This window comes from Thamnophis sirtalis, unplaced genomic scaffold (genome assembly GCF_051295495.1).
Source record: "Thamnophis sirtalis isolate CommonGarterSnake01/CBP01778 unplaced genomic scaffold, rThaSir2_p1.2 scaffold_10, whole genome shotgun sequence".
In the NCBI taxonomy this organism is placed as follows: Eukaryota; Metazoa; Chordata; class Lepidosauria; order Squamata; family Natricidae; genus Thamnophis; species Thamnophis sirtalis.
The window spans coordinates 6,480,022-6,503,795 of NW_028261390.1; the positions used below are offsets into that span (position 1 = coordinate 6,480,022).

At 42.4% G+C, this 23,774-nt stretch overlaps 1 protein-coding gene across 4 annotated transcripts; it reads right to left on the reverse strand.

Moving 5' to 3' along the window:
• Nucleotides 1-820: 820 nt before the first annotated feature.
• NUP54 (nucleoporin 54) lies at nt 821-23,466 on the reverse strand. Of its 4 annotated transcripts, XM_087723980.1 has the most exons (13): nt 23,354-23,462; nt 20,951-21,112; nt 17,252-17,326; nt 16,360-16,497; nt 15,071-15,297; nt 14,694-14,881; nt 12,889-13,085; nt 11,582-11,636; nt 10,011-10,104; nt 8,434-8,541; nt 6,084-6,203; nt 2,563-2,673; nt 821-2,102 (listed from the first exon to the last, which is right to left on the reverse strand). In XM_087723980.1, the coding sequence occupies exons 1-13, from the start codon at nt 23,406-23,408 to the stop codon at nt 1,974-1,976; spliced, it is 1,659 nt and encodes a 552-aa protein (XP_087580106.1). In that variant the 5' UTR covers nt 23,409-23,462; the 3' UTR covers nt 821-1,973. The 4 variants fall into 4 exon arrangements, with proteins under 4 accessions (XP_087580106.1, XP_087580108.1, XP_087580107.1 ...); XM_087723982.1 differs by lacking the exon at nt 20,951-21,112 and having other exon boundaries at nt 23,354-23,466; XM_087723981.1 differs by lacking the exons at nt 20,951-21,112; nt 23,354-23,462 and adding an exon at nt 23,203-23,314.
• Between the last annotated feature and the right edge of the window lie 308 nt (nt 23,467-23,774).

The window sequence follows — 23,774 nt, forward strand, 5'->3', positions numbered from 1 at the left end:
TGATCATTGCAAAGTTTGGCTGATTAAGACATTAGCAAAAGAAAAGCTTACAATTAAGTCTTACACAATCATGTCTGATCCAAACTCAAATCTTTTGTTTCAAGACTGTTTCATTTAAGTGTTGATTTGTCAGTTTTTCCAAAATCGCTATAGTAGTTATTTTTCCACTGTATAGTCATTAACATAGAATAGTAGAAATGGGTTCTAACCATCCTTGCTCATCTAAATTTCAAAAATACAGAGATTTTCATTACAGTCCTAAGCATAGGTTCCAATCTTCAATATTCATTAACTTAAGTCTTCTTTCTCTTTAGTCTCCTCTTGGATCTTACATTTTTAACAGGTTACTAAATTAAAGGAGACCCAATTAATCTCTCATCATCCATCCATGTTCTTCCCGTAGAAAAAAAAAATACTGTCTATTGCTGTTGACCAAAATCATTTTGGCAAATGGTAATGATCAGAAAAATTTTCTACAAACGTGCTTTCAAGCAGATATGGTCACTTTGGAGAATACCACAATGATGCTGAGTTGATTTTACTCTAAGACCATTGGGGAGGGGGGATAAGATGGGGATACCTTTGCTTGTAGCTGTCCAAGCACAGGGTTCTTGTTCTTGTAATTGCCTTAAAACTGCATCTACTGACCAATCGTCACGTCCTCAGAAGCTACAAATGGAAAACGTCAGAGTAGCTACCATTCGCGGGCTTGATTTCACACCTGGGCTACCTTTACCACATGCACACCTATGGATTATTGTATTTTGGAGTGATGCCAAGATGCCTTAGCGCAGCCAGCTCACTTGCAAGCACAGTCCAGTTTGACAACCTGCCTTTATTATCCCTGGTGCAATTAATAACATAACAACAATTGGAAAAACACTGATTAACAAGAGCTGCCTTTCATTGCCAAGAAATCTGAAAGAAGGCTAGCACGCAACTGTGGCTATTTCCTCAGCCCCAGTTCTTGGCTTAAAACAAAAAAAAAAACAACAGCAGCAGCTAGCTTTCTATTATAATAAAAGCAAAACCCTTTGTAAAAGCTTTTCTTATAAGGATTTCATTTTCACCTTAGGAAATACAACACGGAGGGCACAATTCCTCTGCTGTGCCTTAGGAGCGGGATGTTAAAGCTGGGGTCTCCAAATAAGACCGGTGGACTTCAACTCCCAGAAAGGCATGGCAGCCCAAAGAATTCTGGGAGTTGAAGTTCCTTAAGTCTTAAAAGTTGCTAGGTTTGGAGAGTCCTGGATTAAAGCAAAAGGCCCGGCTTGAAATGCAAGTTTCTGTTGTATTACTTGAGAAAGGGTGGTGGTGGTGGTTAGGGATGGCGGTAGCTCTGAATCTCATAGGATATTTAGGCCAACAAATTAGCGATTGGGCAAGATTAAGACTCCTAGATCCAGTTTCCATCTGTAGTAATCTTGGAAACAAGTCATCCGTTACAAAGAGCATATGGCTGAATAACAGAAAGAAAGCAGATTTCATTACCTTTGTAAATTCTGATGAAAGGATATAAAATTATAGTTTTGTGCCCTTAAGCACAAAGGGGTGGGGGTGGGGAAACACCTGTGACCCTGTGTGTTTTTCCCAAACATTGGCAGGTGCGTTTCTCCTTTAAACCAGGTGTTTTGTGTTGTTTCTCATACGGAGAAGGTGTGTTATTTTCCCTACTGATAAGTTAACACTGGGAGTGTTGTTCGGAAAAACAAAAATGAGACATAGCTGAATGCAATAGAAACGCAGGCTTAAATCATGGAGCGGTGTTCAAAATATCCTTCCACCTTAAAATCAACTGCAGGGGTTTTTCCCCCCTAGAAACTTTATCCCTTTTGACCTTCCGGGTAGAGTGCCAAGTCCCTAGCACTCTCTCAGAACCTTCACTAAGATTTATGGTCCACACCTGGTGGATTTCAGTGAAGGAAAACAAGGTGTTTTCTATGCCCATAGAGTCAATGGAAAGGATCAGTCGATCAACTGAAGACGCCCCCTCTAACTGGAATGTTCTCATTCAAGCCATGTTCTATCAGCTTTGCGTCTTCAAGGTCATCTTTTATAATACTGATCAGGTGACTCAATCCTTCTTGCTGCTGCTTCAAATGCTGGAGAAAGAAAGAAAGAAAGAAAGAAAGAAAGAAAGAAAGAAAGAAAGAAAGAAAGAAAGAAAGAAAGAAAGAAAGAAAGAAAGAAAGAAATTGATTGAGACTGCTTTCTTGTTATTTTTATCCTGCCTTTATTTGTTTTATACATAACTCAAGGGGGTGAACATACCTATTATTCCTCCTATTTTCTCAATAACCACCACCCTGTGAGGTGGGTTGAAGTGAGAGAGAGACTGATTGGCTCAAAGTCACCCAGCAGGCTTTCACGTCTAAAACGGGACTAGAACTCACCACCTCCTGGTGATCGGTTAAAAGCCAACCACAGCTGGCTTTCATGCCTAAAGCGGGATTAGAACTCACAGTCTCCCAGCTTTTAGCCTGGTGCTTTAACCACTAGACCAGGGCTGTCAAACTCCTATTTGATCAATTTAGTTCACAATAAATTCCAGTCACTCCACACCTGTTTGATTTCCCGTAAGAGGTCTGCGTCGATATAATATCTCTCTTCGGATCTGACAGCCCCAAAGTGGTTCTGCATTCGGATCTGTGACATCAACTCATTCAGCCGACCCTGGAAGAGACAGTTACACAATTCAAATCTAGTTTAGGCATTCATGAAATGAGATGGAAAACAAGCTGTGTTATTTCGGTTGCGGTTTCCTATCGACAAAAAAAAAAAACAAAAAAAAAAAAACCTTTTTGTGTATAAAATTAGTGCCTCGGATGGAAAGGATCTTCATGGCTGTTGTTTTGCACGGAAAAGCATTCAAAAGTGTGATTTCACTGCTTACAATTTTAAAGTGTTTTGGGTAAGGTGGAAGATGACCTAACTCATTAGCTTCTCACTAACGGTGCAATCATGGTTAGGTAGTGTATGCTGGAGGGGGTGACCCTTTGAGGGCTGCATGCAATGAAATTTTATTTTAATGTATGCCGATTAGTGTACATTCAAAGTGACAATAAAGTTATTTCATTCTGTTCTACCACGTTTCCATGAAAACAAGACAGGGTCTTATTTTCTTTTGACCCCCTGAAATAAGCGCTTGGCCGTATTTTCGGGGAGGTCTTACTATTTCTGAGATGCGGGAGGCGGCGAGCGTGGTCACCTCATGGCTGCTTGCTGTGTTGCAATATTTTCAGGGAGGGCTTATTTTAGCGCATGTGCTCAAAAGCCCGATTGGGCTTATTATCCAGAGAGGTCTTATATTCAGGGAAACAGGGTAAAAAAAATAAGGCATTTGTCTTTAGTGCTTCAGTCTAGTTCAGACAACAAATGTTAGGTATTTGCTTGCTTACACATTAATTTCTATACCATTCAATGCAGCGGTGGTGGGCGGTGTATAAACCAGATAAAAGAAGCATCCAACGATTGCCTCAATTAAAATTGGGCTTATTATCCGGGGAAACAGGGTATTCTATTCTATTCTATTCTATTCTTTATTCTACTGTACTACAAGTCCATAGCTATTCAAGGATGGCAGGCTTAATCTGTTATTTAAGATTTTCAAAGAGGAATTCTGCTATTAAAACTGGATATATCTCTCTGGAAACCCTCAAGGAGTTTCAGAAATAGCACAGGTCTTTCCCAATAGCTTAAATGCAATTTTTTAAAAAAATTATAAATTTTTATTTTATTTTAATATAAACAATCCATCTTCCATTAAACAGTGTGTCATCTGGGTACAAATATTTTGTGCAATAGCAGTTAAAATTTACAATCATATTCATTATTTAATCTACTCCTAGCTTAATACCAATACCTTAAATGTCTAATGCTATAACCCTCTTCTTGATTTATTTAACTATTAATTATGTTGACTCTATTGATACATTTTCTATATTTTACACATCAACTTTTACTTCTAGTTCTTATATTTATTCTCTAACCATCGATAAGATGAATCCCATACAGTATAATAATCAGTTTGTCCTTTCTCTTTAGTTGCCAGCGTTAATCTGTTCATTTTGGCGCCTTCCAATATTTCCTAATATTAGAAAATATTTCACTTTAAAATTGCATATTTTAAATATGCAATTTAAGACTGACCTGGCATGTAAAAAATTCTAGGGCATCTTTCATTGTGAAGGCTTATACAAGTAGAACTGAGCTTACAATCCTTCATTCGACCATCTGAAGTTAAAGACACCCCAAAAAAGTGACTTATGACTGTCTTTCACACTTACGACCATTGCAGCATCCCCGTGGTCATGTGATCAAAATTCAGGCACTTGGCAATTGGCAGGCATTTATGTTGAATGTCACACGAGCAAAGTCAATGGGGAAAGCGATATTCGCTTAACAACTGGCAAAAAAGGTTGTAAAATGAAGCATAATACACTAAGCAACTATTTGTTTAGCAAAGGGAATTTTGGGCTCAATTGTAGGTTATAATTTGAGGGCTACTGTAGGTACCAGGCGTGGTGGAATATCTGGGTCAAGGAGAAGACACACCACTCACACACACACACACACACACACACACACACACACAGATTGATTGATTATATTTCTATGCCGCCCTTTTCCCCGGAGGGGACTCAGGGCGGCTTACAATCCAAATCAGGGGGCGGGGGGGGTACAAATAAGGGAAAGAAAGAAGCACAAAACAAAACAGTACCACAATTTAAAAGCACACAGCAATCATACCATTCGAGAGGGGACAAAAGCTTATTAGCCCCAGGCCTGTCGGAACAGCCAGGTTTTAAGGGCTTTGAGGAAGGCCTGGAGGGTGGTGAGGGTTCGAATCTCCACGGGGAGCTCGTTCCAGAGGGCCGGAGCAGCCACAGAGAAGGCCCTCCTCCGGGTGGTCGCCAGTCGGCATTGGCCAGTGGATGGAATTCGGAGGAGGCCTAATCAGACTGGGGGGTGTATGTTAAAAGTCACTCCATCTTAAGAGTCTATTTGGTGGGAAAAACCTCAGAGGTCAATCTCTTAGGTCAGCCTGTTGGACCCTCCAGCAGCTGAATCAGAGGAGGCGTGGGAGTCAGGGTCAGCAACAGGGCAACCTGAGAACCCCAAGGGGAAAGGGGGAATGGAGCTGGCAGAGAGAGAGAGACAGAGGCAGAGTTTGGGCCGCCCATCAGCCCTCAGATGGTGAGTCCACAGCCCCCAGGTGTGGAGGTGGCTGATGAGGAAGAGGAGGAACAGCTGGGTCCAATGCTTGACGCGCAGATGCACAAAAAGCAGAGGAGAGGAGAGCAGTGGAAATCCATGGGCCGGTCCTTGGGACGGAAGAGCCATCGCTCCTAGCGAAGCCCCACCCTAGTTCTGGGGATAAAAGGCAGGGGAGAGAGCTGAATAGATGTGACAGAGGAGAGGAGAGCAGTGGAAATCCATGGGCCGGTCCTTGGGACGGAAGAGCCATCGCTGCTAGCGAAGCCCCACCCTAGCTCTGGGGATAAAAGGCAGGGGGCGGAGATGAATAGATGTGACAGAGGAGAGGAGAGCAGTGGAAATCCATGGGCCGGTCCTTGGGACGGAAGAGCCATCGCTGCTAGCGAAGCCCCACCCTAGCTCTGGGGATAAAAGGCAGGGGGCGGAGATGAATGGATGCGGCAGAGGAGAGGAGAGCAGTGGAAATCTATGGGCCGGTCCTTGGGACGGAAGAGCCATCGCTGCTAGCGAAGCCCCACCCTAGCTCTGGGGATAAAAGGCAGGGGGCGGAGATGAATAGACATGACAGACAACTATTTATCTCCCTGCCGGACAGACTTGTTAGCCTGCGGTGAGAAAGAAACTTTTTGCCGGGGCTGCTGGCGTGCCTAATAAAGGAATCGTTGCTTTAACTACAGAGGGCTTGTCGTGTTTGGGAGCCGGGTCAGAATTCTGCCATTTCCTGAGAGAAGGCAGATTAATCTAGTGAGATTCTTGTAACATGGAGATCAACAACACACAAACCTATTTGGCCCATTCTTGGGAGTCTCTTCTGGTTAGTTGTGTCTGAGATCAGGGATCCCACTGCAACCTTCTGAGCTGCTCACCTTGAACTGGGTAGGGGCGTTGAGCTCGCACTGAATCGTATCCAGCTGCACGCGGAGTTGCTCCTCGTCCGCTTGGATGGCATAGCCGCTTTTCCTCTGGATCTCTTGCTTGATTAACACCTGCAACAAATATTTTTTTAAAACTTATTACTCGTCTCAGAAGATGTATTGGTGAAGTTCCCAGAAGATGACCTAGATGTCAACTTGTAAAGTGTTGCCAGTATCATGCAAAGAAAGTTCATCCTTTGGGAAAGCAGGGAGAACCTGGCCCATGTTTGTTCCGATGGAACTCCATCCCACAGGCATTCCAAGGACGTTGTGGTGGAATCTCCAGCTAGGAGGGGGGGGGGGGAAGAGTGAAAAGACTGAGGAGCTTGGAGGGAAGGAAGTAATGGAGGCCAGACATCGCCCCCCCTCCCCCCCAAGGATTCCTGAAACCTTTATGTGGCAGTTCCCAAGAGAACAACATTGTGAACTGACCAGAATTGCTTCCCTATTGTGACTTGCCTGTTTGCAGGAATCTTACCAGACTGAGTACATTCTACTGATAGAATAGAATATGTAGAGCTCAGGGTTAAGCTATGGGGTCCTTGGTGCTCTCTAAGCTAGGATGACTTCTTGCAGACATTTCATTACCCAACTAGGGAACATCATCAGGGCTAGTATATACTGTGTTCTGGTTTGCTGTGACTGACAAGGTCTACTTACTACCTACTTTTAGCCGCAAGGGCAATGTGGAGGTTTCGCAAGGAGATGTAAAACCTGTAACATATACTAAGAGAGAAAAAGGCATGGTCCATCTGGCTAGCTTTTGCAGAACCCGGCACCGCTTTTCTTTATATAGAACTAGCTGATAACCTGGCGTAGCCCAGGTATGTATTCATCCCAATCCTGTATTAGAGGGAGCCCCCTTGTGGAGTACTGCGAAGCCGTTACGATGGCAACCCCATTGTGCTGTACAGTGGAAGCCATTTTAAGGCACAACAGGCTATACCTTAACAGAACTTGAATCCAAAATGCACACTATCACTGTCAAAAGTACTGTGACTTGACATTATAGATGTAATTCAATCCTTTTCATTTCAGCAGCCCAGGTGTTCAGGAGTTATGCTGGAACACACACACACACACAGACACACACACACTCACACACACGGAGGGGTGTCTTACCCCCACAGTATTTGTTTCCAGAGAACAAGTCATTTGTGTACCAAATTTGGTTGAAATTGCTCAAGGCGTTCCAGAGTTGTGCTGGAACACACATACATGTTTTTATATATATAGACTAGATAGATGGGAAGAGAAGATAGAAAAACGAATTTGTAACAGTAATTCAGTCTTTATTTAGGTCATTATTTTCCCCATCCTTACATCTATTGCAGAATCTTGCCAATATTTGGAGGTGTTTCTATGCATATTTCTCTTAATATAAACATTATCCTCTACAAATGTTCTGTTCATTTTTCTTCATCAAGCAATTGTTATATGTTATGTCATATTTTTAATACATTCATTAACTTATATTTATGAAAATTCCTGTTCCCAATGCATATATTTTTGTAGGCTAAGATAAAGGTAAAGGTTTCCCTCACACATGTGCTAGTCGTTCGCAACTCTAGGGGGACAGTGCTCAAGGCAACCTGGGAGCTCCGAGGGGGAAGAGGGAAAGGAGCTGGAGGAAAGAGAGACAAGAGGCAGAGCCTGGGCTATCCGTCGGCCCTCAGATGGAGAGTCGACAGCCCCCAGGTCTGGAGGTCGCTGATGAGGAAGAGGAGAAATGGCTGGGTCCAGTGCCTGATGCACAAATGTACAGAAGGCAGAGGAGAGGAGAACAGTGGAAATCTGTGGGCTGATCCTTGGGAGAGAAGAGCCACTGCTGCTAGAGAAGTCCCACCCTAGCTCTGGGGATAAAACGCAGGGGCCGGAGATAAATAGACGTGGCAGATACAAGTTGGCAGAAGCTGGGACAAGTAACGGGAGCTCACTCTATTACACGGCGCTAGGGATTTGAACCACCGAACTGCCAACCTTTCTGATCGACAAGCTCAGCGTCTTAGCCACTGAATCCCCTATTTGTAGGCTAGCAGATGGACTAAATATAACTTCCAATAAATTGATAAAACAGCAACCTTTGGAAAGCGTAACTCTTAAGAGTGTAATTGCATTTTTGTACATTTATTAGACTAGAACATACTTTCTTCTCCAGCTGAATCTAAGGCCATCTCCTCAGGTTGACTTCCTGACTGAACGGAAGTTTTCTGGATCTCTTACATTTTTAAGCTTACGTAATGCTCCTTTTTCTTTTACTGAAAGGCTAAAAAAAGAAAAGAAAAAAGTATCAAAGGCTTACCTGCAAAGTTCGATGGGAAAGATCCATTAGCTTTCTCTTGTACTGAGCGATTTTGGCCATAGTGGTAGTCTGGTTTTTTTGAAGCTCACTTATATCTTCTGATATAATCTACAGATAAAGAGAGAGATTAGCTCAGATGTACAGACAAAGAAATCCAATTTGAACAATCGATTTGGTTCCATCTCTAGAATCTTTTCGCCTTTTCCATTTTCTCTTGGGTACTCACGGAACTGGAAGCTACTCCATTCAGAGTCGTTTTAGAAATAAATGATCACTCTCAATTCTTTTTCTCACTATCCCTAGGTACATGTGCACATCGATACACGCACACACACTAAAACTCATCTGTGACAAACCCCACCCTTTGATCTAACACAACTGTGTCCCCTGAGATGGCAGATAAATTGATTCCATTCTGCTACTTGAACAAACAGGACTATGTTTTTCTCCCACTAAAACGTCCTTTCCTTGTAATTCCGGACGAATTAATGATTAAAAAAACCTTCGGATTGTGCAGAGATGGACAAATTAACACTGAAATTAAAAGATACAGAAGAGTCGGAATATTATGAAATTGGGAACAATTGGTACAAATGGCTGCAAAACAAGAATAAAATTAATTAAGCCAAAAAACAATATATATAAATATACATAGAACTGTGTATAAAGGTGTGTAAATATAGAAGCGAAATATTATATACATGTACAGGTATGATGACATAATAATGTTGATGTAATGACTGTAAGGTGTTGTATAGAAGGGAAAAATAATAAAAAAAATCTGCTAAAAAAATAAAATAAAAAAGCAAGCAAATACCTAACATTTGTTGTTTGAACTAGACTAAAGCACCAAAGACAAATGCCTTTTTTTTAACCCTGTTTCTCTGAATATAAGACCTCCCTGGATAATAAGCCCAATCGGGCTTTTGAGCACATGCGCTAAAATAAGCCCTCCCTGAAAACATTGCAACACAGCGGTTGCGCAGTGGTTGGAATGAAGTACTGCAGGCTAATGCTGCTGACTGCCGGCTACCAGCAGTTCAATTATCACCAGCTCAAGATTGACTCAGCCTTCCAATCTTCCGAGGTCGGTAAAATGAGAACCCAGATTGTTCAGGGGGGTTGGGGGAGTAGGCCGACTCTGTAAACCACTTAGAGGGGCTTTAAAGCACTATGAAGCAGTATATAAGTCTAAGTGCTATTGCCACAACAATAATAATAAAATTTATTTGCTGCCTATTTCGACATGGGACTACTTTAGGCAGCTTACAATAATAAAAAAAAAGGAAGTTTAAACAAAATGAAAGTAAAATAATTGAATAAAATAAACGAAGAAAAAGAAAACAAAAAAACACATCCATATGACTAGTTAAAAAGATGGAGAAGTGGGGAGCAGAGAGCGAGGGGGGAGGAGGGGGAGTCTGCTGTCACTCTAGCAGCCACCTCCAGAAATCCATCTTAGGGTGGATTGTAAAGTGGTATAAAAGTCTAGGTGCCATTGCCATCTCTACCATCCATGGTCAAGCCTTAAGTATTTCGGAATAGAGGGGCAGGAGGGTCAAAGAGCGGTCGCTTACGTCCAGTCGGCTCTGATGCTGCTTTGTCATTTGGTCTTGAACTTTCAACCTCCGCAAGAGTTCCTTGAAGCCAACCATGGGGACTGGAATCAGCCTGCAAGAAGTGAAGAACATGGATACAGCAAATATTAGATGCAGGGCAACTGTTGCCAGCTTCCAGTTTTATCCCTTCTTCCCAAGATATATGGAGAGCAGTTTAAAAACGAATGCGGTCATTAATAAAACTATTAACTATTAACTAAAACTAGGCCTCCTCTGGGTGCCGTCGACCGTCGACCACTCGGGGGAGAGCCTTTTCTGTAGCTGCCCCAGCTCTGTGGAACGAGCTACCCCCAGAGATCCGGACCCTTCCCACTCTCGCGGCCTTCCAAAAAGCCACCAAAACCTGGCTGTTCCGGCAGGCCTGGGGTTGTTGATTTATAAATCATGTCCAACCCCCAGCTAACCCAAATGTATGTTGTGTTTTTTAAACTGTTTTTGTCTTTCTCCCCTATTTGTTATTTTATTTTTATCTCGTATTTTGTAAGCTGCCCGGAGTCCTCCGGGATTGGGCGGCATATAAGCTCATTAAATTACAAATTAATTAATTATTTATCCTAAAGTAAGATAATACAAATGAAAGAAGTAAAAAATAAAAACGCAATTTAGAAGGCGGGGCAATTATTACAGATGCGTAGATTGAACAATAATTGAAGCCAGCGTTTCTCAAACCTCAGTGACTTTTAAGATATGTGGATTCCAGAGGTGGTATTGAGCCGGTTCGGGCCGGTTCAAGCGAAATGGTAGCGGAAATTTTGAGTAGTTTGGAGAACCAGCAAATACCACCTCTGGTTGGCCCCACCCTCCCGCCCGTCATTCCCTGTCCCATATTCACTTGTTTTTTAGCTCAGCTGATTCGCGTGGCAAAGCGGATTGCTGCGTCTCAGCTGAGCTAAGCTCACCAGCGCGGACACTGAGGGTGGTCTTTGAGTGCTGTGCACGCACACACAGTGTGTAGAACTGATAGGAAAAGATTTGGAATCCCACCACTGGTGGATTCTAACTCCCAGAATTCCCCAGCCAACCATGGGGAATTCTGGGAGTTGGAATCCACGTCTTAAAAGTCACTGAGGTTTGAGAAACACTAATTTAAGTGAAATACCGCTGGTGCCACAGGAGAAATAGAATGAGTGCTATAAATCTACAGAGTAAAGGAATAATTCTTTTGTACATCGTAGAGGTAAAAAAAAACCAAGCAAAATTTCTTACAGGGATAATTAGGAGCCTTTGTTTTTTAACTTTATAAAAATTGATGTTTTTCATTAACAAAAAGAAGAAAAATGGAGACGGACTTAGAAAAAAGGAGGGGAAATTGAAAACAAAACTGCGGAGATGAGAAGAAAAGAGGTAATTTAATACGGGGGAGAAAAAAAATTCTTCCAAACTACAACTAATCATCCAAGCAGCCACTTTGCAGGAAGAATATTTTTTTGTTTTGTTTTCTGAGCTAATTATTTCAATTTCTCCTCTGGAAAATGTTGTTATTCTTTTCGCAAATTGCTTCTTATGAGTCATCTTGCAAGCCCCCTTACTTTTCAGGTTCGGGGTTGTCCACTTTCGCCTGTTCCCAAATGATAGGATCAACACCTGTAAAGGGAGAAGAATAGAATTGATTTCTTCTCCATCTTTTATTAGCGTAACAAAGAATTTTTTTAAAAAAAGGTTCGCCATTCTTTTCAACAGAAATATCCCTTATGTCTTAATCATGATTAAAGTTTAGTTAAAACGCTCAAAGTTCTAGATAAAATAATAAACATACCATGCCAATTAAGATCTAAGAGCTTTTCCTTTTAAGTTAGCGTGCAAACCGATTTAAATCAGACCCTCAGGGTTATGTAAAGGCTCTCTTTTCAAATACTAAGGAAAGATGAGTGTATAAGCAAATGTATGGAGCTGCCCTGGGTGAGATGGGCAGCTATATAAATTTGATTAATAAGGAAATAAATAACTCACATTTCTGCGAGTCATTCATGTAACAAACCCCAAATCTTTGAATACCAGGGGTTGTGTGTGTGTGTGTGTGTGTGTGTGTGTAGTTTTAGTCTTTGTATGCTGCCTAGAGGCACTTGTGTGATATGGGAAGCCATATAAAACATGGATGCAAGGAAGGAAGGAGGAAGGAAGGAAGGAAGGAAGGAAGGAAGGAAGGAAGGAAGGAAGGAAGGAAGGAAGGAAGGAAGGAAGGGAAAGGGAGAAGAAAGGTAGATGGATGGAAGGAAGGAAGGGAAAGGGAGAAGAAGGATGGATGGATGGAAGGAAGGGAAAGGGAGAAGGAGGATGGATGGATGGAAGGAAGGAAAAGGAAGATGAATGGATGGAAGGAAGGAATGAAATGAGAGGTAAAGATAGAAAAGGGGGGAGGGAAGGAAGGAAGGGAAAGAGAGAGAAAGGGGAAGGAAGGAAGGACTGACTTTCTCTTTAATGGGTCAAAGACAACTGAATGATAAAGAGTTTCCCCTTGCTTAAATGTAACACAAACACAGGAAATTGGTTTATCTTAAGCAGTGGCCTCTCACTGGTTTCATGCTCAGTGCTGAACAGACTCAACAAATATGCTTTCCTTCCTGTCCCAATGTGGCATCCTTTGGAAACTGTAAACACTGAACAAAAACACCTCACAGACATTTAGTGAGAAGGCCACTTGCGATCTTTCCAAATTGTGGGTAAAAGCGGACTCCAAAGTACCGAGTCCTCAAACCTTGTTTATGGAGCTACCTCTCTTCCTTTATAAGGCATTTGCTCCAAGAGTCGCTCAAACGTTCACTTCCTCAGAAATACCTGTTTGTTCTCTCGCTTGTAGGAGAGGAATGCTGGATTATCCACCCCAAGCCCGGCTTACCTGCAGGAGGATGCTGCAGCAACTGCTTAACCTGGGCTGGGGAGAGCTCGGTCCTGGCCATGCTGAGGGTCACGCCAAGCTGCTGCAACTGGGTTTTGATGTTGGCTTGTTCGAAGTGCGCATACAGGGTGGTGGCTGGAACCCGCCTGGAAGTCCCGTTGGGTGACCGTTCAACCACATAGATCACTATTTCTGTCCTAAAAGATCAGGGAAAGGATTCAGATTTGACAGGCAGGCAGAGTCCCCGACTTACGACTGGTTGCTTAGCAACTCTTCCCAAGAAAGGGACCCACAAGCCAGATTTGAAGTCCTGACGACTTGCCTCTTCATGGTCACATGGCTGCATTTTGGGTTTTAAAATCCAATGGGGTCACACGGCAGCCTGCTTAATGACCATGACTTATGACCAAAATTACGGGCTCAATTACGGTTTCAGGACGAAGAACAACCTGTGAAAGATTTTTGAATTGTATAGTTATTTGGACTCACTCAAGTGTCACACTGCAAAGGTAACCGACTGAACACTTTAAGGAAGTAAGATCTCTCCCTTTTCTGTTCTGGTTGTTTTCAGAGGAAAATCTCACAATGGATCCTAAGAACTGATAATGAAAACCTAAGGGGGAAATACCTTTTCTGTTAGGTCTTATTGGACCATACGAAGAAGGGGAAAGGATACAGGCAAATTTCCCCAGGATGAAAAACCTCTGGATGAATTTCTCTTTTTTTCTACCGGGGAGACTGATAGGTCAGAAGTAGCACTCCACACATCTGCAGCTAAGTTATAGTTTAACCAGCATTTACTGAACAAAGGACGATTCTCTTCATACAACCCAAATCTAAGCCATTGTTTAAAAATAATGACAATGGCGTTTACCCGATGCATTCAGCAAAAAACAACACTCTCTTAAACTTCACTGTGTTGTGTAAACTACTGAGATGGGCAGAGGACAAATGAATAAGACAGTTTTATCGGAGGCCATCTAAATACAACAGATCTTAAGTTTAGCCTTGGTCTGGGAAACATCAGGCTGTTATAGATGGCAGGATAAAATATAACAATAGCATACCGCTTCATAGTGCTTTACAGCCCTCTCTAAGCAGTTTGCAGAATCACCATATGGCCCCCAACAATTGGGGTCCTCATTTTACAGAAGGATGTAAAGGCTGACTCAACCTTGAGCTGCTCAGAATCAAACTATAGGCAGTGGGCACAATTAGCCTGCAATGAGGGGTCCTTGATGCTCTCCAGGCTGGCTTGTTTTCTTGCAGATGTTTCATTACCCAAGCTAGGTAACATCATCAACTCTGATTAGCTGGAGCCTGTTCCCAGTGTGCGCATGCGCAGAGCTGCCAGACGAAGGGAACAGCTAAAGAACAGGGGTCGACTTGGGAGTAAGGCCACAGGTGGACGATGAATGGCCCCTCCCAGAGGACATAAAAGAGGAGTGGAGTTTGCAGGAGACGATTAGTTCCCTTAATTGGCTTGTGACTCTCCGAGACTCCTGGCCAAGTTTTGCAGAGATCGGCCTGGCAGCTCTCCAAGCCAGAGAAGGTCTGTGACTGTAAATCCTCCCTTGAAAGACTTTGCTGGATGTGAATGAGCAGAATTCAGAGTCAATTAATAAAAGGGGTTTTTGTCGGGACAAGGAGTTTGCTTCATGCTCTTGGGAAGCCTCGGTCAGAACACAAGGATCTCTCAATCCAACCCTGAGCTACAAATATTCCCCTTTATTGTTAGTCTGGAATACTGGGTTCTAAGCACTGCGGCTCTTGCGGGGTTTATATAGACTATCCAATTGTCTTACTGGTCATCAGGCAGTGTCTTTAAACCTTCCACATTGACGGTGAGCGTCTGGTTTGAACCCAAGATTTTGTGCAACGATTCCACCAGTTGCTGCTGCAGACCACGGATCTCGTTTTCCTTTTTATTGAAGACTAGGGCCACCAAGCCATCTTCGTCCTTGTTGTTGGACATGCAGCTGTAGCCCACGGCCTGTAAAAGAGACAATTGTCTTTCCAGCTGCAGATGCTCGTTCTTTTTCTGTATCAACACAGGGCATTAAAAACGAACCCTGAGCTGACACAGAGAAGATTTATCTTTAAAGTCCCAGCAGATGGAAGAGCTCACCCAACCGACCAAACGTTTCAATCCAGACGCGAGGAGGAGAGGAAGACCTCCTACCTTAAATCTGCAGAACGGGTTCTCCTGCGTAAATTCCACGGGGGCAATGTTGTTGTTGAAATACCCTTTGCCTGTGCCCCAAAATGCCTGCAGCTGATTCCACTTGGCCAAAATGGCATCTCGCTCATCCCCCAAGAGGCTCGGGGCGGAAAGCGCACTCGCTGTATTGATCAGCTGGTTGGACTGTGAAGGGGCTTGAGCAGGCTGGCTGAAGAGGCCTCCAAGTGCTAGAGTTGGATTAGAAGATCCACTATTAAGAGGCAGATCGAATCTAATACCCTCCAAGATTACCTCCAACACTTTTTTTTTTTTAAAGAAAAGTATTTCATAATCTACAGCAGTGTTTCTCAACCTTGGCCACTTGAAGATGGGTGGACTTCAACTCCCAGAATTCCCTCAGCCAGCTGCCTGTGGAATTCTGGGAGTTGAAGTCCACAAGTCTTAAAGTTGCCAAGGTTGGAGATCCCTGTTATCGAGCAGGAGTGGAAAACTATGGCCCTTTTATGACTTGTGGACTTCAACTCCCAGAATTCCATGCTGGCTGAGGAATTCTGGGAGTTGGAAGTCCCCAAGTCTTAAAGTTGCCAAGGTTGGAGATTCCCCTGGTTTAAATGGTGCGGTCTTTCAGCGAAGACACAAATAACTTTACAGATTTGATTTTTTTTTTTGCCATGGTCATTAAATGAGAACATGAACATGATTGGCAACTTCCTCTCCTCTTTCCCCCATTGATTTTGCTTGTCAGGAGCCAGCTGGGAAGGTTTCGATGTGATTTTTCGGATATTGCAACCATCATAAATAAGTGCTGGTTGCAGGTGTCATCGTCAGGATGCTGCGACGGTTGTAAGTATGAGGACTGGCTGTAAAATACAGGCAGCCCTTGAGTTATAGTTCATTTAGTGATCATTTAAAGTTACAACAGCATTGAAAAAAGTGACTTACGACCGTTTTTCACACTGGCGACCGTTGCAGCATCCCCAGGGTCACGTGATCAAAATTCGGACACTTGGCAAAAGGTTCATATTTATCATGGTTGCAATGTCCCGGTGTGTGCGTGTGCGTGTTTGTGACGGGATCATCTCTTGCCTCCATCTGACAAGCAAAGTCAATGGGGAAGCCAGATTCATTTAGCAACTCTGTTACTAACTTAACAAGTGCAGAGATTCCCTTAAGTTTGGAAAGGAAGGTTGTAAAATCTGTGCAAATCCTATTTCACAATTGTCTCGCTTAGCATCAGAAAACGTTGGGGCTCAATTGTGTTCGTAAGTCAGAGGACTACCTGTACGTACTTGGTTGCTGCTGCTGAGTGTTGAAACCACCAAACCCCAAACCGGTTCCCAAGGTGCCAAGCCCAGTTCCTGTAGTTGGGGCTGTTCCAAAGGTGGTACCGAAACCGAAACCTTTGTTCTGGGTAGCTCCAAACAACCCTGGAGGGAAAGACAAAGACAGTCAGCCACCAAGCAAGCTGCCGTATTTTTCAGAGTATAAGACACTCCGGAGGATAAGACGCATCTTAGTTTTCGGGGAGGAAAATAAGGGGGGGAAAGTCTGCCTCTGCCTACCAGCATCCATGGTATTCATCTGCCTAGCGTCCTGTCAGTGTGTGAGAGAGTTGAGGGCTATTTGGAAACAAACAGTATTTGCTGTGTGGACAACAAGGAGACAGCAAGGAGCCTGGGCGTGGCTTGTTCTGTACTAAAGCTGCATGCTGTGCTGATATCTGAAACTTCTCTCCTCTGCTGAACTACCACGTTGGGAAACCTGCTTTTGGCATATATAAAGAGAAGTTATTGAATCCTGCTGAATCAGTGACTTGTGTGTGCTTTCTAAATGTGATTGCTGCTGCAAACTCGGACACCTCCTTGCAGCAAATGGAGAACAGCCAGGTCAGCTTCAGCACATTGATGCAGCCTGAGCAGCTGATTGGCGGGTGGATTGACCTCCCAGAACACCCCTAATCAACTGTTCCAGACTGCAGGGATTGCTACAGACCATCGCCTCCTCCGTGCCTCACATTTTTGGCTACATTTGGTACATAAGATGCACTCAAATTTTCACCCTCTTTTGGGGGGGGGGGGAGAGTGTGTCTTATACTCCAAAAAATACGGTAATTGCCCTTAATAATATGCATGTATTTTAATCAGAAAGCCATTTCTACACAAGTGACTTCCAGCCGCTTACCTGTATTTGTAGGAGTTGAGAAACTGAAGGTGGACCCCGCGGTGGTGTTGGCGGTCCCAAACCCCCCAAAAGCTCCTAGGAAACCAAATTATGTAAATTAAAAGGAGGATCACTTTTCGCAAGGCAACCAATTGTTCAATGACAGCATGCTGATCGGAGAAGAGAGATGGTGACAAATGAATGGGGCTGATGTGATCTGATACTCACACAAGATCCAGCAATGGCAGAAAATAGCCAGTATTAGTTTATTGTTTGGGAAAAAGTATATATACTTGCAACTTTTTGGGGGGGGAGGGGGAGGAGAAAATCTAATAATAATATATATTTGTTCACAACTTAGATAAGGAGGTGACATATTTACTAAAGGCCGGCATTTTGAGAAATGCCGGCCTTTAGTAAATATGTCACTTCCTTATCTAAGTTGTGAACAAATATATATTATTATTAGATTTTCTCCTCCCTCTCCCCCCAAAAAAGTTGCATCTCAACATTAGCTGCTTGAACATGTGTGGACTTCAACTCCCAGAATTCCCCAGCCAGCCATACAATGAAAACATAATTATTTTTAAAAATAATTTAAAAATTATTTGAAGGGCCGTCTTTTCTCAGTCACGTATACCTGACCCACTGGAGCAGGGAGGCAAGGAATGTTGTGGATCTCCTCTCCTAAGGAGGTACACCTAGGGGGACCCAGAAAAAGGGCTTTCTCCATGGGGACTCCCTCTCTTTAGAACATCATCCTTGCAGAGATTCGACTGTTCCCTACTTTGACACTCTTTTGTAAGGCCAGGAAGAGCTTGTTTTGCCAATAGGCTTAAGACAGTGATGGTAATCCTTTTTAGCACCGAGTGCCGAAAAGGGAGAGCGCATGAGCGCTCGTCTGGGCTTCAAAACCATACGAGGAGCTGCCCAGGGGGCATGCGTGTCAGAAAATGAACTTCCAGCACGCGCCAGCAAACTAGTCTTCTGGTTACTGGTGTGCATGCACATGCGACAATCAGCTGGTTGGCAGGCATGCTCACGCTGGAAAATGGACCAGCTCTTCCAGTTTCTGGCGTTGCAGCATGCATGAAGGCCAGCTGATTGTCGCATGCACACCAGAAACCCAGAAGAGGAATGGGCGACGCCGCACGTGCCCAATGGCATGGGCCCGTGTGCCATTTTGGGCACGAACGCCAAAAGTTTGCAATCACGGGCCTAAGGGAACCCAGAGCAGGATGGAGCCCATCTAGCTGCTTATCTGTTGCTGCTAGGGGTGGGGGTGTTATTGTTTTTATTGTTTGTATGTTATATGTTGACTTTTTATTTTTGTAAGCCGCCCAGTCACTGAGAGTGAGTAGGAAGAATAGAAAAAAGAAAGGAAGGGAGAAAGAGAGGGAGGGAAGGCCTCCTGAACTCAAACTCAATTCCTAGAAACTTTATGAACATACTCATGTAGTTATCCGGACAAAAACACCAAAGGGATTAATTATAGCTTTCTTGCAGGATGTTTTTTTTTTTCAAACTCTCAGGCTCGCCTACAGTTTTCCAGGTTAACCTGCTTCTAAATACTAACCAGACCAAATCCTGTTAAGCTTTTTTTCCAGATCAGCCAAAGAAGGCTAGGAGAGTTAACCCATTAATGAAGACCCAATTGGGATGGATTAATAATTCTGGGGCTCTCTCTCAAGCACAGGGAAACAGAACTTATTAAATATGGGAAGGATCAGAAGTGGTTTGTTATTGCTACTTGGATAGCAGCGACTACTGAACCTCTTTGTAAGTTCTGTGAGCTTATCTAAACTGCAGTACAGTTTCTACATGAATTGTCCAGGTAAAGGTTCCCCTCGCCTACATGTGCTAGTCGTTCCCAACTCTAGGGGGCGGTGCTCATCTCTGTTCCAAAGCCAAAGAGCCAGCACTGTCTGAAGGCATCACCGTGGTCATGTGGCTGGCATGACTAAACGCCAAAGGCACACGGAACACTCTTACCTTCCCACCAAAGGTGGTTCCCATTTTTCTACTTGGCAGGTTGGCAGAAGCTGGGACAAGTAACGAGAGCTCACTCTGTTATAAAGCACTAGGGATTCGAACTGCCGAACTTTCCGATCGACAAGCTCAGCGTCTTAGCCACTGAGCCACCATTTCCCCATGAATTGTAGTAGTGATCAAATCACAGTTCTATATCCCTTCTGCATTTTTTCTTGCAAACCAGCTCCACAGGAAATGCATACTGAGGAAACAATTCCAACTAATCACAAAAGAGTGTTATTAGGATTACTACTTAAGGTGGTGATTGTTTTAACAGTGAACATGAATTCACAATGCACTGAATGTTGAAATGTCTGCATACGTAGCACAGAAATGATGGGAACTATGAAATGAAGATAATTTCATATACGAGCAGCTACAATTAATACAAAAGAAATATACACAAAATAGAGATAAGTAAAGAGATAATTACTATTAAAGTCAGCAAAAATGGATTTTTTAAAAAAAACAAAAAGTCTTTGTTGTGGAATGCTTTGAATCAAAGTCAGCTGGGATTTTTTAATTATTATTTTTTTGGTGCTGATCGTATACAATTTGTTTTCCCACAGAACCTTGAGAAAAGCATGGTGGATTCATGATAATTGAAATCCAATGAAGAGACATAGGAAATGGGAAATATATATATAAATATAGCAGAGTCCAAGAATTCAAGAAACAGAAAACAAATACCTTTAAAATATGAAATTGTTTGGCCATGTAATTACAACTCTGTATGCCTGCAAGTAATATTGGGTTCATCTTATTTGGGCAAAAAAAAAAATCATATCCCGATCTTGATCCACATGATTTCAAAACATGTTTGTATACATAGTCTCAAAGACATACACTGGAAGTATAACTGAAAATATTTGCCAGGATACTACATATCTTACACGTACACACACATTTGCACATATGTTTGTGTGCGTAGGTGAGTCCATTTCATTATTAAAAATGCAATAAAAATCAACTTACAACTCTGTGCGAATTTTACTTTTGCTCTCAGCTGATCGTTCTTAATGTCTTAGCTACGGAGTTAACCTGATTTCTGCTATTTTTTCATGCAGCTACTGTTAGAAATGGGAACACTTATTCATAATTCCTAAATCCCTAAGCACCGCTGAGTTTTTAGTTATTATTCCTGACAAAACAATGAAGAAATCTGGCAAATTTCTGGAACTATTTAATGCATCCTGGCTGTAACATCAGGCCTTATGCTAAGGTGGATGATGGATCCATGAATAATGTTCTGCTTTTGGCTGCTATTATTCTGGTCTATTGTTAATTGTGCTTTATTATTATTATGCATTATGTGTTAATCTTGATGTCCATTTCACTGCAAAGCAGACTATTTTTCCAATATCTTTTGTATGGAATGCACCCAGAGTCATAATAGATTGGGGTGGTCTATACATTTTATTTATTGAAATTTATAGGCTGCCCATCTCATATACTCTGGCTTTTCTTTTATAAATAAATCATTTCATGTAGAAATCACATGTAAATTATTTTTAAAATGAATAATAAAAGCAGAGAAATGTTTTGTCAAAACTTAGGCTTGAAGGACTTCTTATAGATTTTAATGCAACTTATTCATGGATGAACTTTAAAAAACTGGCAAGTGTAAACTGAATTCTTGGATCCCTCCAAAAGCAAAATAATTACGAGCATCACATGAATATTCTCTACCTGCGCTGGCCAGACTGTTACCAAAATTAAACGGTGGCGCCGAAGTAGTGGAGACACCAAAATTCCCAATGTTAAAATTCACTGCAGGGTTGGCAGTTAATCCAAACCCCCCAAAATTAAACCCAGTGGCAGTGGAATTTGCTGCTTCAAGCCCACCAAATCCTGATGAGTAGGAAGCATAAAGAAAGCAAGATAAAGTCAGTGAGAAATCAAACATCGAAGCAATAAAACCATTTCTTAAGTACTAGAAGAAATACAAGAAAACCAATAGCAGGAATTGTAAAACACAAGCAGTTTTTCTGTTCCTAATTCTTTAGGGCAACTTTATTTTAAGAACCAGAGTTAGACACCAAGTAGGCCAACCCCCTCCTCTCTATGACAGCTCCTCAAATATTGGAACAGTGCTATCATGTCAGCTGCAGTCCTTCTTTTCATTAGACTAGGCAAAGCCAATGCCCGCAATCCTTCTTCATATGCTTTAGCCTCGTCCCCTAATCATCTTTGTTGCTCTGCTTTACACTTTTTCAAGAGTCTCAACATCTTTTTTTTTTTTACGTGACCAAAACTGAATGCATTAGGGTTTACCATTGGGTAGATTAAAAGCTATACAAAACCTACCACAAATTCCCTTATATTAGAAAGATGACCCCCGCCTTATTTATATTTCATTTAGCTCAAAGGCATTCCTTAATGCAGCCTATCAGCCATTGATAGTGACCTTTTGAGCATATAATAGAGAATAATAGAGAAGAGAAGAGAAAAGAAAAGAATAAGAAGAGAAAGAAGAGAAGACAGAAGAGAGTAGGGAATAGAGAATAGCACAGAATAGAGAATAATAGAGAAAAGAATAAGAAGAGAATAAAATATAGAAGACAGAAGAGAGTAGGGAATAGAGAATAGATCAGAATAGAGAAGAAAATAGAGAATAGATCAGAATAGAGAAGAAAATAGAGAATAATAGAGAAAAGAATAAGAAGAGAAGAAAATATAGAAGACAGAAGAGAGTAGGGAATAGAGAATAGACCAGAATAGAGAATAAAATAGAGAATAATAGGGAATAGAAAGGAATAAGAAGAGAATATAGAAGAGAATATAGAAGAGAAGACAGAAGAGAGTAGGGAATAGAGAATAGACCAGAATAAAATAGAGAATAATAGAGAAGAGAAAAGAATAAGAAGAGAAGAAAATATAGAAGACAGAAGAGAGTAGGGAATAGAGAATAGACCAGAATAGAGAATAAAATAGAGAATAATAGGGAATAGAAAGGAATAAGAAGAGAATATAGAAGAGAAGACAGAAGAGAGTAGGGAATAGAGAATAGACCAGAATAAAGAATAAAATAGAGAAGAGAGAAGAGAAAAGAATAAGAAGAGAAAATATAGAAGACAGAAGAGAGTAGGGAATAGAGAATAGCACAGAATAGAGAATAAAATAAAATAGAGAATAATAGAGAATAGAATAGAGCTGGAAGGGTCCTTTGAGGTCTTCTAGTCCAGCCCGCTGCTCAAGCAGGAGAACCCACACCATTTCAGACAAGTGACCGTCCAGTCTCTTCTTAAAACTTGGAATTTTAATCACACGCCCATGGGGATGCTGGAAAGGTCCCAACCGTGCAAAACAGTCATAAGTCTCTCTCTCTCTTTTTTTTCAGGGCTGCTGTAACTTTGAACGGTCACTAAATGAACCATCGTAAGTTGAGGACCACCTGTATAAACAAATAAACCGCATTTCTTTTACAAGTTTTCGTCCACTCCGGCTCGTTGGGGTCCCTGCCTACTGGAAGCTGCCTCAGAGAATTGGCTCTTGACAACCCCCCCCTCCCCATTTTCTCTGAGGTAATTTTTATTTTCCTCCCTCGTTTTCTCCTTATTTACGGTTTCTTTAAAAAAAAAACTATGCACATGTACATAGTAAATACAAAAAGAAAAAGGAAAAAAAAAACAAATATTATAGTGATTCCCACCGCCGGAAACCTTCCCCCCTTTATATTTCTTCACCTATAACAACTAAAAGATATACAATATATTCTAATTGTGTCCTTATCCTCTCCAAAACAACACATATTCTCGAGGTTTATTCCCTTTGCCTTCCACCAGCACTGATTTTATAAAATCCCCCCCCCCAATATTTCATTATAATTATTTACTTTAATCGTCCTTTTTTTTTAAAAAAATAAACGTAATGTGTTGTTAATTTATCATTTTGTTGCCGTATTTCCAAATCCCATGATACCACTCATTTCTTCGAATAACCTATTGGTGGTTTCTGAGGCAGCCCAACTCGCTCAACCGCCAACAGCCAGGTAGGCATTCAACGGGTGCAGCTCTCCATTCCCTCCTTCTCCGGCCCGGAAACTCGTTCCCGGCAAGGCCTTCGGGCCTCCCTCTTCATCTCCGCACTCACCCGCGGGGTTTGGGGCGGCCGCGCCGCCAGCAGCCGCCCCGAAGTTGAAAGCCATGAGGCAGCGCCGAGACACGAGCAACGCCGAACACCGTCCCCCACCCTCCCCGCTCAAAGAAAAAGGTCCGGTCGCCTCTTCCGTCCGGGCGGAAACAGTGACCCCAGAGAGAGAAGGCCCGAAGGCGGACTATAGATTTGCGAAAGGGCAGAGCAGTGCTCGCGTTCTACTTTCTGATTGTAAACCTTTTATGTAAAAACCATGTCATGGAAATCCGTGGGCGCGACATGACGTCATTCGAGGCTCGATTCATGGTTGGTTGAATTTCTGAAAAGGAAAGGGTTGAGTTGGTATGCTACAAGCAAAAAATCATTGCAGAGGTGCGACTTTTGTTTTCTAGCTCTACGAACGGGAACCGTCGTTCAC